General features: G+C 44.9%; 1 protein-coding gene across 1 annotated transcript in view; it reads left to right on the forward strand.

The window, feature by feature from the left end:
• Window positions 1-17380, forward strand: part of LOC124718766 (nascent polypeptide-associated complex subunit alpha, muscle-specific form-like) — a 268702-nt gene that overhangs the window by 214809 nt on the left and 36513 nt on the right. The window contains exons 3-4 of the mRNA XM_047244379.1: window positions 4266-4442; window positions 13648-13809. Coding sequence (XP_047100335.1) covers window positions 4266-4442; window positions 13648-13809 — 339 coding nt within the window. The remainder of the gene's footprint in view (window positions 1-4265; window positions 4443-13647; window positions 13810-17380) is intronic.

Raw genomic sequence — 17380 nt, forward strand, 5'->3', positions numbered from 1 at the left:
TTAGTTAAGAGACCAATTATTGGCAGAAAATGCATTCAAATGGGCCACGTAAGTCAGGCCTATGGAGGCAAGGGTGAGCCAGAGTGTAGTGGCGGGCGAAACGTAGTTCGCAAAGTTAATGAAATTTGGTGTCTGCCATTCGGACAAGTCCGAATGGCGTGACAGCTACTGAAACAAAGAGTACGGCGCGGCAGCACCGGGAGAGGCAGGTGGTGTTCACAGCTACAGGGCGCGCGCCAGAGAGAGAGCTTCGCCAATGGGCGGCGGGGTACATTCAGCACGACCAAGCGGCTTCGCCCTGATTGGTCAGAATCCGTGAAAGCCACGGGGGTAGCATGGAAAATTCTGAGGCGTGGGCTGGTCAGAGTCGCCTAGGCGGCATTACCTCGTCAGCACACGAGGGAGGCGCGTGGTCGAGGTTGCCCACCCCAGTGCTCACTTGCTGTTACGAAACCGTGGGACGAGAAAATTACAGGCAGCCGAAGCTAATGCTGGACTGTAATGAGACAATGAAATTAGCCTTTCAAAATAAATTAATGATAGAATCCTCTTCTACGAGGTTCAACCTTACAGTAACACTATTATTGCCAAAAATTCTGCAGCGCATAGTCTGAACACCATTCCTATAAAATTGCGCGTCCTTATACTAAATAGTTTTCTGTCTACACTGGCTAAAGCGAAAGTTTAATTATCACCACCCTGTACATTGTGTTCCTTCTAAACAGTTCAGATGATATTCTACTTTAATTATGTGTCATTTTTTGAAAAAGTGATTGTGATTGCGAATGGCATTCATACCACAAGAGCAGTTCTCATGATAAATAAAATGCATCATGGCATTTCCTAGATAATATAAAAACTCGTCGCCTAAGGCCAAACAGTTGATTAAACTTGAAGCGACCCTCCTTGTAAAACATCTGAGTGCTATCAGGAGCCTACAGACCCACGACCACGCAGTATCTTCTGTGCACTGGACAAAGATGGCGGTGATGATGATGATATTTGATTTGTGGGGCACTCACAACTGAGCAATTATCAGTACCCGTGCAAATTCCGAATCTTTGCACTATCAAGTGCCACCACTATACCGAATGATGCTGAAATGATGAGGACAACACAAACATGCAGTTCCCGGTCATCTATAGGAGAAGCGTAGTGAGAGCAAAATTTTGTACATGCTTTCAATTGTACCAGCAAGAACATTTGCTGTGTGTACGTGTAGTGTGCACGTTCATCTGCAGTGTTCGTGTGGAATGTCTGGCTGTTAGAGGCAGGCCACATCATCACATTTCCAACATTAATGTCGAGTGTAGATAACGTTGCAAGCATGCGTGAAGACGACCGTTGTGGCCGAACGGTTCTAGGCGCTTCAGTTGGGAGCCGCGCTGCTGCTACGGTCGCAGGTTCGAATCCTGCCTCAGGTATGGATGTGTGTGATGTCGTTAGGTTAGTTAGGTTTAAGTAGTTCTAAGTCTAGGGGACTGACGACAGATGTTAAGTCCCATAGTGCGTAGAGCCATTTGAACCATTTGCTTGTGTGAAACACACACACACACACACACACACACACACACACACACAAACAAGTATCCACATTTTTTACATGAACGTATATGGGATGTTTTTATAATTCCTATTACAGGTTTTTAGTGGTTGCAGTGGGATGTTATTAGATACAGTTATGGTAAAGAAGCGATATTCAGTAATACACTGTTTGGGTATAATATAAAATTTGAAGACCAGATCACTTTCCTTTACAGATGTACCACACTCACTCAGAATCTTTAGAACAAATTCAGGTCTTCCATTCATTTCGACATTCCATCGTCGTGGATGGTGGGGATGCAGCACTGTGATGATTTCCAGTCGTAAATAAATTATCGTCTGGCTGTAAGGACGGTTTTTAATTTCTTTCATGGATAACAGACTGTGGGACTGGCAGTCCCATTCTTGCACCCAGAGACTAATTCATTTACAATAACACAGGGAAAGTTCGTCCTCAGAAATACTGCGTTCAAGTGATCGTTACATTTCCTATCACTTCTTTATATACTCTAAGACAAGTAAACCGACCCACCAGGAAGGAACTATACAAATGGGATGGAAATCGGTGATGTACATGTACAGACAAATAAATGGTTACAATTCTAGGAAAATTGCACGATTTATTCAAGAAAGAAAGCTTCACAAATTGAGAAAGTCAGTAAGACGTTGGACCACATCTAGCCCTTTTGCGGCATATCGTGTCAAATCCTGTGCAATTGGTGCATTAGATCATCAAAATCCCGAGATGGTTGGAACGCACTGCCCACAATGTTCCAAACTTTCTCTGATTTGGGGAGGAATCTGGCAACCTTGCTGACCATGGTAGCAGAAGCTCTTGCCGTATGTGGAAGGGCATTACCTTGCCCAAATGTAAGCCCAGAATGACTTGCCATGAACAGCAACAAAACGGGCTGTACAATGTCGTCGACGTAGCGCTGTGCCATAAGGGTGCAGCCGATGACAACTAAAGGTATCGTACTATGAAAATGAATGGAATTCGAGACCATCACTCCCGCTTGTGGGCTGTATGGCGGGCGACGTTCAGGATGGTATCCCGCCACTGTCCGGACACATCACTGGTCATTCGGTCTTATTTCAAACTGGGCTCCTCACTGAAGCAAATTCTGCTCCAGTCACTGAGATTCCAGGCCGAAGACTTTTCTGGAGAAGTCCCAGACATCGGTGGGATAACAGACTGACAACCGGATGTGGTGGTCTGGGTTGCCAAGGAGGGCCACTTTGGTTGTCATCCTCGTCACCCTTATAGCGCACGTCGAAGATATTCTACGCTCAGTTTTATTATCCTTCGTGGAAAGCCATCCTGGGCTTACATTTCAGCAAGACAATGGCCGCCGTCGTATGGGGAGAGTTTCTTGCCACAGCCTACCTTAGCCAGCAAAGTCTCCGGATCTCTCTCCAATTGAGACCGTTTGCAGCATTATGGGCAGGGCCCTCCAACCTGCTCGGGATTTTGACAATATTACGCGCCAGCGGGACAGAATTTGGCACAATGTCCATCAGGAGGACATAAAACAAGTCTGCCAATCAATTCCAAGCCGTATAACTGCTTGCATAATGCCCAGATGTGGACAAACACTTTATTGCTTTGCTTAATTTGTGAAGCTCTTTCTCTTGAATAAATCACTCAATTTTTCTGAAATTGTAATCTTTTGTTTGTCTGTATACATGACACCTACCGATTTCTGTCCCATTCGGGTTACTCCTTTGTGGTGCGTCATTATTTTTGTCTCAGAGTGTATTAACCCTAAATCTTATACGATATAATGTCCTCAGCAGGTTAACCCCAACTGTGTAATGTCCCCATAGAAAAATTAATGAATTACTGTGCTGATAAACCCCTTACGTTATTTGCTTTTCAAGCAGCTGAGCAAAACTGAATGTACTCAGACATTTCGCTCTTTGCCTATTCTGATCAACACTAAACTGACACACAATATTCTCAGCGCAACGCAGTCTGGCTTTCAGTAATCCCTACAAAAGAATGGCCCTGACGAACAATAACCTATACCTTTCATGCATCACTTACTTCACAAAAATCTTCGTTACTCGAACTACTGCAATACAGCGAGCGCCAATACTGCCAGCTAAATAAAAGATTCTAACTACTGAAGGCACTAACTACTGATAGGCATAGTTAGCAAACGAAAGATTTTGATAGAGAACAAACAATGTATTTACCTTAATAGTGTTCAAAAGTCATTATATATATATATATATATATATATATATATATATATATATATATATATCAGTCCATGATATACAGTCTTACAAATTTACTGTCTCTGATGGACACACGTCCAGATCATCCGCTCTCAAAACTCCGCCATTTCTCTCCCCACATCCACCACTGCTGGCGGCTCACCTCCAACTGCGCAACGCTACGCGCTGTTAACAGCCAACTGCCCAACACTACAATGGCGAATATTACTCCAACAATGCAAACCAACCACAGCCTTCACACAGCACAGTCAGTGGTTTTCATATAGAGCGCTACGTGGCGTTACCAACATAAAAACCTAAACAGCCTACTTACAACTGTTGTAATCAGTTATTATTGGGTCCTTAATCTTGGCCGTTATATTACTCCTGTTCACACTCTATGACAGATGCCATTCATGGCAGTAAGTGGAAAATTTAATCAGGTCTCTCAGCAACCATGGTACTGCATAATGATTAAGCTACACGTTTTTTCTTAGCCATGTCATCGGCCCGCTGCCGACAGTACACCAGAGCTCCCTGCCCGCAGGTACAACGTGACGATGAAGGTGCGCTCCAAGGAGCCGGTCACCCTGAGGACGTACCAGTGGTGCATGAAGGTGCCGCCGCGCTGCTCCAAGTACCACACCGAGCTGAGGGAGGTCGACAGGACGCAGGTCAGTCGCTCACACACGTCTCTCCTGTCCCAGCAGTCGCCGTCGCTCCACCTCTAGTCACAAGTAAACACACTGTCATCATAACATGTAAGCTTTCACGGCCGGCGCCTTCATTAATTACAACTTCCGGGCTGAATTGCCGTGGTCCATATACAGCGTGTTACGAAAAGGTACGGCCAAACTTTCAGGAAACATTCCTTACACACAAAGAAAGAAAATATGTTGTGTGGACATGTGTCCGGAAACGCTTGCATTCCATGTTAGAGCTCATTTTATTACTTCTCTTCAAATCACATTAATCATGGAATGGAAACACACAGCAACAGAACGTACCAGCGTGACTTCAAACACTTTGTTACAGGAAATGTTCAAAATGTCCTCCGTTAGCGAAGATACGTGCATCCACCCTCCGTCGCATGGAATCCCTGATGCGCTGATGCAGCCCTGGAGAATGGCCTAATGTATCACAGCCGCCCACAATACAAGCACGAAGAGTCTCTACTTTTCGTACCCGTGTTGCGTAGACAAGAGCTTTCAAATGCCCCCATAAATGAAAGTCAAGAGGGTTGAGGTCAGGAGAGCGTGAAGGCCATGGAATTGGTCCGCCTTTACCAATCTGTCGGTCACCGAATCTGTTGTTGAGAAGCGTACGAACACTTCGACTGAAATGTGCAGGAGCTCCATCGTGCATGAACCACATGTTGTGTCGTACTTGTAAAGGCACATGTTCTAGCAGCACAGGTAGAGTATCCCGTATGAAATCATGATAACGTGCTCCATTGAGCGTAGGTGGAAGAACATGGGGCCCAATCGAGACATCACCAACAATACCTGCTCAAACGTTCACAGACAATCTGTATTGATGACGTGATTGCACAATTGCGTGCGGATTCTCACCAGGGATTCTCGCCAGCCCACACATGTTGATTGTGAAAATTTACAATTTGGTCACGTTGGAATGAAGCCTCATCCGCAAAGGGAACATTTGCACTGAAATGAGGATTGACACATTGTTGGATGAACCATTCGCAGAAGAGTACCCGTGGAGGCCAATCAGCTGCTGATAGTGCCTGCACACGCTGTACCTGGTACGGAAACAACTGGTTCTCCCGTAGCACTCTCCATACAGTGACGTGGTCAATGTTACCTTGTACAGCAGCAACTTCTCTGACGCTGACATTAGGGTTATCGTCAACTGCACGAAGAATTACCTCGTCCATTGCAGGTGTGCTCGTCGTTCTAGGTCTTCCCCAGTCGCGAGTCATAGGCTGGAATGTTCCGTGCTCCGTAAGACGCCGATCAATTGCTTCGAACGTCTTCCTGTCGGGACACCTTCGTTCCGGAAATCTGTCTCGATACAAACGTACCGCGCCACGGCTATTGCCCCGTGCTAATCCATACATCAAATTGGCATCTGCCAACTCCGCATTTTTAAACATTGCACTGACTGCAAAACCACGTTCGTGATGAACACTAGCCTGTTGATGCTACGTACTGATGTGCTTGATGCTAGTACTGTAGAGCAATGAGTCGCATGTCAACACAAGCACCGAAGTCAACATTACCTTCCTTCAATTGGGCCATCTGGCGGTGAATAGAGGAAGTACAGTACATACTGACGAAACTAAAATGAGCTCTAACATGGAAATTAAGCGTTCCCGCACACATGTCCACATAACATCTTTTCTTTATTTGTGTCTGAGGAATGTTTCCTGAAAGTTTGGCCGTAGCTTTTTGTAACACCCAGTATAGAGCGCTTAGATGGCGCCACCACTCGTCACGTGCTTTCGACTTTAAAGCTGTCTCTAGCTAGTGGCATCTCTCTCGATTACAGGTAATCGATTGTCACTTCGTTGGTGCAACGTCGACCGTCATATCTTGTCTAGTTTAGATCCTTCTTCTTTTTTATTAAAATTATTTTCGTGCTTATAGATCTGTATAGCTTCTCTATACAGGCAGGTATAATAATGTGAGGTCCTAGCTATCACGTTTGTTTCACTAAATTTTATTTCGTGACCACCGTCTTTGAAAACGTGTTCCGCTACAGCCGGGCTCTCCAGTCGTCGTACCATAATCGACTTATTCTCACCGTAGAGACGTCTAATCAGTGAGACAAACAGCTACGACTTCACACTATTATACCCGCATGTATACAGAAGCTGCAGAGATATATAAGCGCGAAAATAATTTTAATAAAAAAGAAGTGATCCCGGCAGAGGTTCGAGTCCTCCTTCGATCATGAGTGTTTGTTTGTCCTTAGTATAATTTAGGGTAAGTAGTATATAAGCTTAGGGACTGATGACCTTAGCAGTTACGTCCCATAAGAAAAAAAAAGAGAAGGATTGAAACTAGACTAGACGGTCGACTTTGCACCAACGAACTGACAATCAATTACCTGTAATCGAGAGAGATGGCACTAGCCAGAGATGGTTTTAAACTCGAAAGCACGTGACGAGTGGTGGCACCATCTAAGCGCTCTATATAAGCGGGACCTCCAGCGCCTAACAGCCAGTCGCCGACTCACCTCGGAAGATGTTGCCCGCAGTAGGCAACGAAACGTCAGGAAGGACCACGGTAATTCAACCCGTAAGTTTTAATTAATAAACACACTGTCAGTCCCTCTTCATACAGTGTCACCATTAAAAAGGTGAAGTAACCAAAAACGTTATGCGAGATGTGTTCAAAAACTAACGCAATTTTTGTAATTTCGTGTGTTATCAGTCCGATTAGTGCAACTGTTCTGTTGTCAGATGACAGCGAGTGTACTGTTGCACAGTACACCAAACAGGTCAGAACACTGTTGCAGAAGCAACTAAAAAAGCATGCCAAATTTAAAAGATCGCATAATCCCCAAGATGGCTGGTTGGTTGATTCGGGGAGGGGGGGGGGGGGGCTAAACAGCGAGGTCATCGTTCCCATATAATTAGGGAGGGATAGGGAAGGAAGTCGTCCGTGCCTTTTCAAAGGAAACATCCCGGCATTTACCTGAACTGATTTGCGGAAATCACGAAAAACCTAAATCACGATGACCATACGTGGGTTTGAACCGTTATCCTCCCAAATTCAAGTCCAGTGTGCTAACTACGGTGCCACCTCGCTCGGTAAAATACTCAAGACTGGACAAGTTTTACATAAGCTCGACATTCACCGCTGTCTTCAATGCGATATGTTTTTAATACTTTCCACAACGAAACTCTTTAAAGAAATCTGGTAGAATAGCCAAAGAGATTCGTGTTAACTTCACTAGTGTCAAGACACCATCAAGACCTTCACTGCACGACAGCACTCGTAATATTTTTGATGACAGTGGCACTAAAGCGGAGTTACTAAACACAGTTTTCTGTATTTCCTTCACCAAAGAAGACGAAGTAAATATTCCAGAATTCAAATCAAGAACAATTGACAAAATGAGGAACTTAGACATAGTGGAGCATGATAAATCAATAAAGGCAAGCCCTCTCGACCAGACTGTATATCAGTCAGGTTCCTTTCAGAGTATGCTGACACAATAGCTCCGTACGTAGCTGTCATATACAGTCACTTGCTCATAGAAAGACCCATAGCTAAAGACTAGGAAGTTGCACAACACCAACACTCAAGAAAGGAAATAGGAGTAGTCCGCTGAATTACAGACCCATATCGCTGACATCGATTTGCATTAGGCAAGTGACAATAGTGATGCTCTTGCCATTATCGTTTACATTTTATTTTTGTGATTGTAGCTATATTTGTGACTCATCCTCCAACTGCTATAATACAGTCACCAGACAATGGGTAGTACAAGAAAAGAACCAAATGCAGCTTTGGTTCATCAATACTGTGAAACATATTTGCGCTCTTGGCAACTTCCTGAAGAAAATGTTAATGGATTTTGCACCACGACAATTCACTCGTCCATAATTCGCTGCTTGTTCATGAATTTTTGGCCTGAAAACAATACTTTAATAGTGCCCCAAACTTCATATGCTCCAGACATGTTGCCACGTGACTGACTTCTGTTCCAAAAAATAGGTAAAATCTTAAAGTGGGCACAGATGAGATTAAAAACGCATCACCGAGAGAGCTCAAAGCTGTCACCAAAATTGAGTTCCAGAAGGGTCTTGGGGATTGGAAAAGGCGCTGGCATAAGGATGTAATAACAAATGGGGACTATACTGAAGGGCATGACATCGATAGAGACCAATAAGCAAAATTCTTTCCAAAAAAATTTCTGGATGCGCAGTTCGAGTCCGCGCCTTAGGTTTATCACATAAACGGCGCGATGAAGTCATAAGAAGTGCTTCATATTAAGGTTTAATGTAATAATGAATAAACACTGAAGCGCCAAAGAAACTGGTATATGCATGCGTATTCACTTACAGAAATATGCAAACAGGCAGAATGAGACACTGCGGTCGGCAACGCCTTTGTAACACAGCTAGTGTCTGGCGCAGTTGTTAGATCGGTTACTGCTGCTACAGTGGCAGGTTATGAAGATTTAAGTGAGTTTGAACGTGGCGTTATGTCGGTGCACGAGCGATGAGACAGAGCATTTCAAAGGTATCGATAAAGTGGCTATTTTCTCGTATGACCATTCCACGAGTGTAGCGTGACTATCACGAATCCGGTAAAACATGAAATCTCCGACATCGCTGCGACCAGAAAAAGATCCTGCAAGAATGGGACCAACGACGACTCAACAGAATCGTTCAACGTGATGAAAGTGCAACCCTTCCGCAAACTGTTGCAGATTTCAACGCTGGGCCATCAACAAGTGTCAGAGTGCGAACCATTCAACGAAACATCATCGATATGGGCTTTCGGAGCCGAAGGCCAACTTGTGTACCCTTGATCACTGCACGACACAAAGCCATACGCCTCGCCTGCACCCGTCAACACCGACATTGGACTGTTGATGACTGGAAACACGTTGCCTGGTCGAACGAGTCTCGTTTCAGATTGTGTAGAGCGGATGAACGTGTACAGGACGTGTACAGGAATGGAAACCTCATGAATCCAAGGACCCTACACGTAAGCAGGTGCTGTTCAAGCTGGTGGAGGCTCTGTGATGGTGTGAGGCGTGTGTGCAGTTGGAGTGATATGGAACTCCTGATATGTTTACTCTGACGGGTGACACGTACGTAAGCATCCTGTCTGATCACCTGCATCCATTCATATCCATTGTGCATGTCCATTGCGACGGACTTGGATAATTCCAGCAGAACAATGCGACACTCCACACGTCCAGAATTGCCACAGAGTGGCTCTGAGTTTAAACACTACCGCTGGCCACCAAACTCTCCAGCCATGAACATTATTGAGGATCCAGAATGAGATTTTCACTCTGCAGCGGAGTGTGCGCTGATGTGAAACTTCCTCGTAGATTAAAACTGTGTGCCGGACCGAGACTCGAAGTCGGGACCTTTGCCTTTCGCGGGCAAGTGCTCTACCATCTGAGCTACCCAAGCACGACTCATGCCCCGTCCTCACAGCTTTCTTTCAGGAGTGCTACTACTGCAAGGAGAGCTTCTGTAAAGTTTGGAAGGTAGGAGACGAGGTACTGGCAGAAGTAAAGCTGTGAGGACGGGGCGTGAGTCGTGCTTGGGCAGCTCAGATGGTAGAGCACTTGCCCGCGAAAGGCAAAGGTCCCGACTTCGAGTCTCGGTCCGGCACACAGTTTTAATCTGCCAGGAAGTTTCATTATTGAAGATATCTTGGATGCCTCTCAAGGTGCTGTCCAGAAGATATCTCCACTCCTCGTAGTCTTACGGATTTACGGACAACCGTGGAGGTTTCTTGATGTCAGTTCCCTTCAGCACTACTTCAGACATTAGTCAACTCCATGCCAAGTCGTGTTGCGGCACTTGTGCGTTCTCACGTGGGCTCTACACGATATTAAGCAGGTGTACCAGTTTCTATGGTTCTTCAGTGTATTTAATACAGTGGGGAACTACGTGATGGCTCTTCGCCAGTACTGCATTTCCTTTTCGACGACGCTGCCTTACGTCTCACTTTGTTTCGGCACTGGACGTTTTAGGCATTTCGGATTCCTTTCGGCACGACCTTTCCTCTGACCTGCGTTTTCTATAATTCCGATCATATAGACGAGTGTTATGAGGCGACACAATCAATTATTTTGTAATATTCAATTTAATACCGATTCTCACCTATAACCCGGGGAATATCTCTGTTGTTTCATTTTGGTTCCCAGCACCACTCCACAAGGTCTCCACAGTGACACCAAAATCGACGTCGCAGCTAGTCGCGTTTCCATGCTACATCAGTTTACAACTTAAAGCGCATGTGCCTACGCTGGTACCATGACATCACAGCCAAACAAATACTGCGCGACAAACACGTACCGACATGTATTCGTTGTGGAGTCAACCTCTGTTTACGAGCAATTGGTCTCGTAGTAATTAGCGATTCTAATGTGAGAGTATTGCGTCACGCAAGGAAATTCGACCGACGAGCGAATAAAGTTTTCGCGTAGAAGCAAAAAATTCGCGTTATTTCTTAAACACACCTCCGGATCTGCAACATATATGCATACACTCTAAGATAGAAAAGTAAAAAAAGACGCAGGAAGAAAGAATTATCCTAATGGCACGGAAATCGGTAGATGTGACGTATATGTACAGACGAACAAATCCGAACACTTTCAGAAACATTTAATGATTTACTCAAGAGAAAGTGCTTCACAAATTCAAGTAACTAGTTGGTCCATCTCTCACCCTTATGCAAGCAGTTATTCTGCTCGGCATTGATTCATAGAACTGTTGTATGTCCTGCTGGTGGATACCGTGCCTAAGTCTATCCTACTGGCACTTTAAATGGTCATAATCCTGACCTGGTTGCAGGACCCTGCCCATAATCCTCCAAACGTTCTCAAGTCGGGAGAAATCTGGTAATCTTGCTCGCCGAGGTAGGGTTTGCCAAGCTGGAAGACAAGCAGTGGAAACTCTCGCCGCGTGCAGGCAGGCATCATCTTGCTGAAATGTAAGCCCAGAATGGCAACAACGTGGGACGTAGAGTATCGTCGACGCACAGCTGTGGTGGAAGGGTGTCCTCCTGGGAAAACAAATGGTCCGCAGGCCAGACAGCATGGAATCTCACTGACGGGAGAAGAACTGTCTTCAGCGATGAGTCTCGCTTCGAAGTCATCTCCCTGTCTGGAGAAGCCCTCGCAGTTGTGGGATGCCAATGTGACTGTCTCCCGACACACAGTCCGACCAGCAAGAGCGATGGCCTGGGGTGCCGTTATTCACTCCACAGCAGGACTGCTTTGGTTGTCACCCGGACACCCTCACAGCACTGCGGTACGTCGACGACATTCTACGCTCCGTTTTGTTGCTCTTCTTGGAAAGCCATCCTGGGGTTACGTTTCAGCAAGATAACGCTCATCCGCACACGACAAGAGTTTCTACTGCTTGTCTTCGTGCTCGTCACATACTACCTTGGCCAACAACGTCGCGGGATTTCTGCCCAGTTGGACGATTGGAGCATTATGGGCAGGAATCTCCAACCAGCTCCGGTTTTGCACGATCAGAGTCACCATATGTACAGCTTTGGCACTATATACCTCAGGAGGACATCTAACAACACTATCACTCAGCGCCATCCGAGTAAGTGCTTCCATAAGAACGAGAGGTGATTTTTATCTTATAGTGTATTACTGATTGTAGCTACACTACTGGCCATTAAAATTGCTACACCACGAAGACAACATGCTACAGATGCGAAATTTAACCGACAGGAAGAAGATGCTGTGATATGCAAATGATTATCTTTTCAGAGCATTCACACAAGGTTGCCGCCGGTTGCGACACCTACAACGTGCTGACATGAGGAAAGTTTCTAACCGATTTCTCATACACAAACAGCAGTTGACCGGCGTTGCCTGGTGAAACCTTGTTGTGATGCCTCGTGTAAGGAGGAGAAATGCGTACCATCGTTTCCGACTTTGATAAAGGTCGGATTGTAGCCTATCGCGATTGCGGTTTATCGTATCGCGACATTGCTGCTCGCGTTGGTCGAGATCCAATGACTGTTAGCAGAATATGGAATCCGTGGGTTCAGGAGGGTAATACGGAATGCCGTGCTGGGTCCCAACGGCCTCGTATCACTAGCAGTCTAGATGACAGGCATCTTATCCGCATGGCTGTAACGGATCGTGTAGCAACGTCTCGATCCCTGAATCAACAGATGGGGACGTTTGCAAGACAACCACCATCTGCACGAACAGTTCGACGACGTTTGGAGCAGCATGGACTATCAGCTCGGAGACCGTGGGTGCGGTTACCCTTGACGCTGCATCACAGACAGGAGCGCCTGCGATGGTGTACTCGACGACGAACCTCGGTGCACGAATGGCAAAACGTAATTTTTTCGGATGAATCCAGGTTCTGTTTAATCATGATGGTCGCATCCGTGTTTGGCGACACTGCGGGAACGCACATTGGAAGCGTGTATTCGTCATCGCCATACTGGCGTATCACCCGGTGTGATGGTATGGCGTGCCATTGGTGACACGTCTCGGTCAGCTCTTGTTCACACTGACGGCACTTTGAACAGTGGACGCTACATTTCAGATGTGTTACGACCCGTGGCTCCACCCTTCATTCGATCCCTGCGAAACCCTGCATTGCAGCAGGATAATGCACGACCGCATTACGGGCCTTTCTCGATACAGAAATTGTTCGACTGCTGCCCTGGCCAGCACATTCTCCAAATCTCTCACGAATTGTAAACGTCTAGTCAATGGTGGCCGAGCAACTGGCTCGTCACAATACACCTGATGAACTGTGGTATCGTGTGGAAGCTGCATAGGCAGCTGTACCTGTACACGCCATCAAGCTCTGTTTGACTCAATGCCCAGGCGTATCGAGGTCGTTATTACAGCCAGAGGTGATTGTTCTGGGTACTGATTTCTCAAGAACAATGCACCCAAATCTCGTGAAAAGGTAAACACATGTCAATTCTAGTATACTATATTATTCCAACGAATACCCGTTTATCATCTGCATTTCTTCTCGGTGTAGCAATTTTAATGGCCAGTAGTGTAGTTAAAGCAGGTGCATTCATTCAATCCTGTTGTTTTCTATTTTTATTTTCTTCTCCCGCTAAGATCTTATGCTTTGTAATTACTGCATTTAAGCCCTTTTTCGTGACCCTCCGTGGCGCAGTGAGTTGAGAGGTGGGTGGTGCAGAGTGAGCTCCTGTGCAGGTGGTGTCTCGCGACCGGCTGGTGGAGGAGTGCTGCGCGGGCTTCCAGAAGGACCAGGACCGCTGCGTTCCAGTGGCCGACGACCCCAGCCAGGCAGCACGTGAGTACACGCCAGTTCCGGAGTGGATCACAACCACCGACACGGAAACAAGCCCGCCCCCTGTAGCCATCCACCTCAAACCGGACTGAAGCCACACTTATTCCCAGCAGCGGACAGTAAATGATCAACCCGCTATTCAGAGTATACTCTGTCAATGACGTCGGCAGGGGAGCTGATGGAGCGGTATGTGTGGTTACATTATCAGTAAGCAGTCTGCCAGAACAGCTAACGCTGCGAACGCCTCAAAAGAAAACCAGAATATCAGTGTTGTGTTCGGTATACAACGGATATGAGATCGCTAATTACGAAATATTCAGTTACAAATTCCAGAAACTAAATGTGGTCAAAACACAAGAATTGCTACAGTTTTTCTTTTAAATGAAGAAGTTGCTGCTTGATTATAAATAATCAAATAATATTAAATCATTATATGATTCTTCTTCTTTTTTGCATCTGATATTTTGAATATTAACCAGCTGCCTCTGTTACATAAAGTATTGTTGAACAAAGTCAATATACACTGACTGAAAAAAAAATACGCAACACTAACAAGGAGTTGTGAGACACCAACGAAAGTTGATAAGCGTGTTTCTACATATGAAAGATGAATTATAATCTCATTTCGCGTCGGTCGCATTAAGTGGGGCTAGCAACGCCACTATGAAGATGAAAATCAAGTTCGCTTTAAATACACGCTTAACGGTCGTGAGCGTTACTTACCTTTGAGATCAGACGTGGTGAGATGTTTTTAGTCAAGAATGCCTTAAAGGCGACAAAGACGCCATTATCAACAACTCACTGAGTTTGAACGACGTTCTGTCGCAACGTATCGAATTTTTTCTTATTTCTTACCTATTATGTCTCAACGAGAATTCCAGAATTTCTAAAATCATTGGGGGAAGTGGCAACAAAATGACTATTCACGTTGGTGTGTAGAATATATTGAGTCTGGCGATATACCATCTGACTTTCGGAAAAGCATCATCCACACAATTCCGAAAACGGCAAGAGCTGACAAGTGCGAGAATTATCGCACAATCAGCTTAACAGCTCATGCATCGAAGCTGCTTACAAGAATAATATACAGAAGAATGGAAAAGAAAATTGAGAATGCGCTAGGTGACGATCAGTTTGGTTTTAGGAAAAGTAAAGGGACGAGAGAGGCAATTCTGATGTTACGGCTAATAATGGAAGCAAGGCTAAAGAAAAATCAAGACACTTTCGTAGGATTTGTCGACTTGGAAAAAGCGTTCGACAATATAAAATGGTGCAAGCTGTTCGAGATTCTGAAAAAAGTAGGGGTAAGCTATAGGGAGAGACGGGTCATATACAATATGTACAACAACCAAGAGGGAATAATAAGAGTGGACGATCGAGAACGAAGTGCTCGCATTAAGAAGGGTGTAAGACGAGGCTGTAGCCTTTCGCCCCTACTCTTCAATCTGTGCATCGAGGAAGCAATGATGGAAATAAAAGAAAGGTTCAGGGGTGGAATTAAAATACAAGGTGAAGGGATATCAATGATACGATTCGCTGATGACATTGCTATCCTGAGTGAAAGTGAAGAAGAATTAAATGATCTGCTGAACGGAATGAACAGTCTAATGAGTACACAGTATGGTTTGAGAGTAAATCGGAGAAAGACGAAGGTAATGAGAAGTAGTAGAAATGAGAACAGCGAGAAACTTAACATCAGGATTGATGGTCACGAAGTCAATGAAGTTAAGGAATTCTGTTACCTAGGCAGTAAAATAACCAATGACGGACGGAGCAAGGAGGACATCAAAAGCAGATTCGCTATGGCAAAAAAGGCATTTCTGGCCAAGAGAAGTCTACTAATATCAAATACCGGCCTTAATTTGAGGAAGAAATTTCTGAGGATGTACGTCTGGAGTACAGCATTGTATGGTAGTGAAATATGGACTGTGGGAAAACCGGAACAGAAGAGAATCGAAGCATTTGAGATGTGGTGCTATAGGCGAATGTTGAAAATTAGGTGACTGATAAGGCAAGGAATGAGGAGGTTCTACGCAGAATCGGAGAGGAAAGGAATATGTGGAAAACACTGATAAGGAGAAGGGACAGGATGATACGACATCTGCTAAGACATGAGGGAATGACTTCCATGGTACTAGAGGGAGCTGTAGAGGGCAAAACTGTAGAGGAAGACAGAGATTGGAATACGTCAAGCAAATAATTGAAGACGTAGGTTGCAAGTACTACTCTGAGATGAAGAGGTTAGCACAGGAAAGGAATTCGTGGCGGGCCGCATCAAACCAGTCAGTAGACTGATGCCCAAAAAAAAAAGTCTCAACCTACCCTGCAACGCTGTTAAAAGATTTACAGACTACTGCTGACCACCATAGATATATATATATATATATATATATATGTGTGTGTGTGTGTGTGTGTGTGTGTGTGTGTGTGTGTGTGTGTGGTGGGGACGGGGGGGAAGGGGTTTGAAATGTTCTCGGAATCAGCACGAGAGATCAGCACTAGCGCAAGGAATTGCTCACGTGATATTCACTGGACAATTGCCTGTAAACATGTGCCTCGTCAGTGCTCTTGGAAGAGAGCTGTGGTGGTGACGTGGCTCTGTTGTTCCCGCGTAGTGAATTGCGAAGACGGAAAAAATCGAGATTCAAGCAGTGATTAAGCACTTAGTAAAGAAAGGTATGAAAGCAAAGGACATTCATGCCGATATCCAGAATACACTGGGGGACTCTGCTCCTTCATATTCAACTGTTGCCAAGTGGACAAATGAATTTAAATTTGGTTGGGAGAGCTTAGATGAAGTGGTCGGCCAAGATGTGTCACTATTCCAGAAATCATTGCAAAAGTGCACAAAATGATCATGGCGGATCGCCGATTGAAAGTGTGTGAAATTTATCACGCTTTCCATGTCATGTGAAAGGATATTTAACATTTTAACTGAAGAATTAGAAATGAAAAAATTATCTGCTAGATGGATGCCGCGGCTCTTGACCCTGGATCAAAAACGTATGAGAATGGACATTATTAATTGCACGAACTAAGGTATGATATGGCTGCGTCAGACTTCTGTCTCTTCCGATAGCTGAAAATTTTTCTTGGTGGACGAAGATTCACCTAAAACGAAGAACTGATATCACTAAAAGAAAGGCAGTTTTCGTTGCGACGGGATCTTCTCACGAAATTACAGTCACCAAATTACTCCTTCGAACGCGAAAATATTTTGTTGGCACCGACCTACATAGTGAGAAACGATCACCACGATAAAATAAGAGAAATCAGATCTCGTACGGAAAGATATAGGTGTTCGTTCTTTCCGCGCGCTATACGAGATTGCAATGATAGAGAATTGTGAAGGTGGTTCGATGAACCCTCTGTCAGGCACTTAAATGTGATTTGCAGAGTATCCATGCAGATGTAGATGTAGAGTTGACAAGTATTTTGGAGACCTGGAGGAAACTCATTTTCGAGATGGGATCAAGGCACTCGAACATCGTTGGACCAAGTGCATTAATCTACAAGGAGACTACATTGAAAAATAACAAATGTTTCAGTGATGTAAGTACTTTATTCTATTTCGTTCCGAGAACTTTTCAAACCACCCTCTTATATATAATTTTCTTAGCATCTTCATCATCCGAG

Source organism: Schistocerca piceifrons, chromosome 10, assembly GCF_021461385.2.
Source record: "Schistocerca piceifrons isolate TAMUIC-IGC-003096 chromosome 10, iqSchPice1.1, whole genome shotgun sequence".
NCBI classification, from domain to species: domain Eukaryota; kingdom Metazoa; phylum Arthropoda; class Insecta; order Orthoptera; family Acrididae; genus Schistocerca; species Schistocerca piceifrons.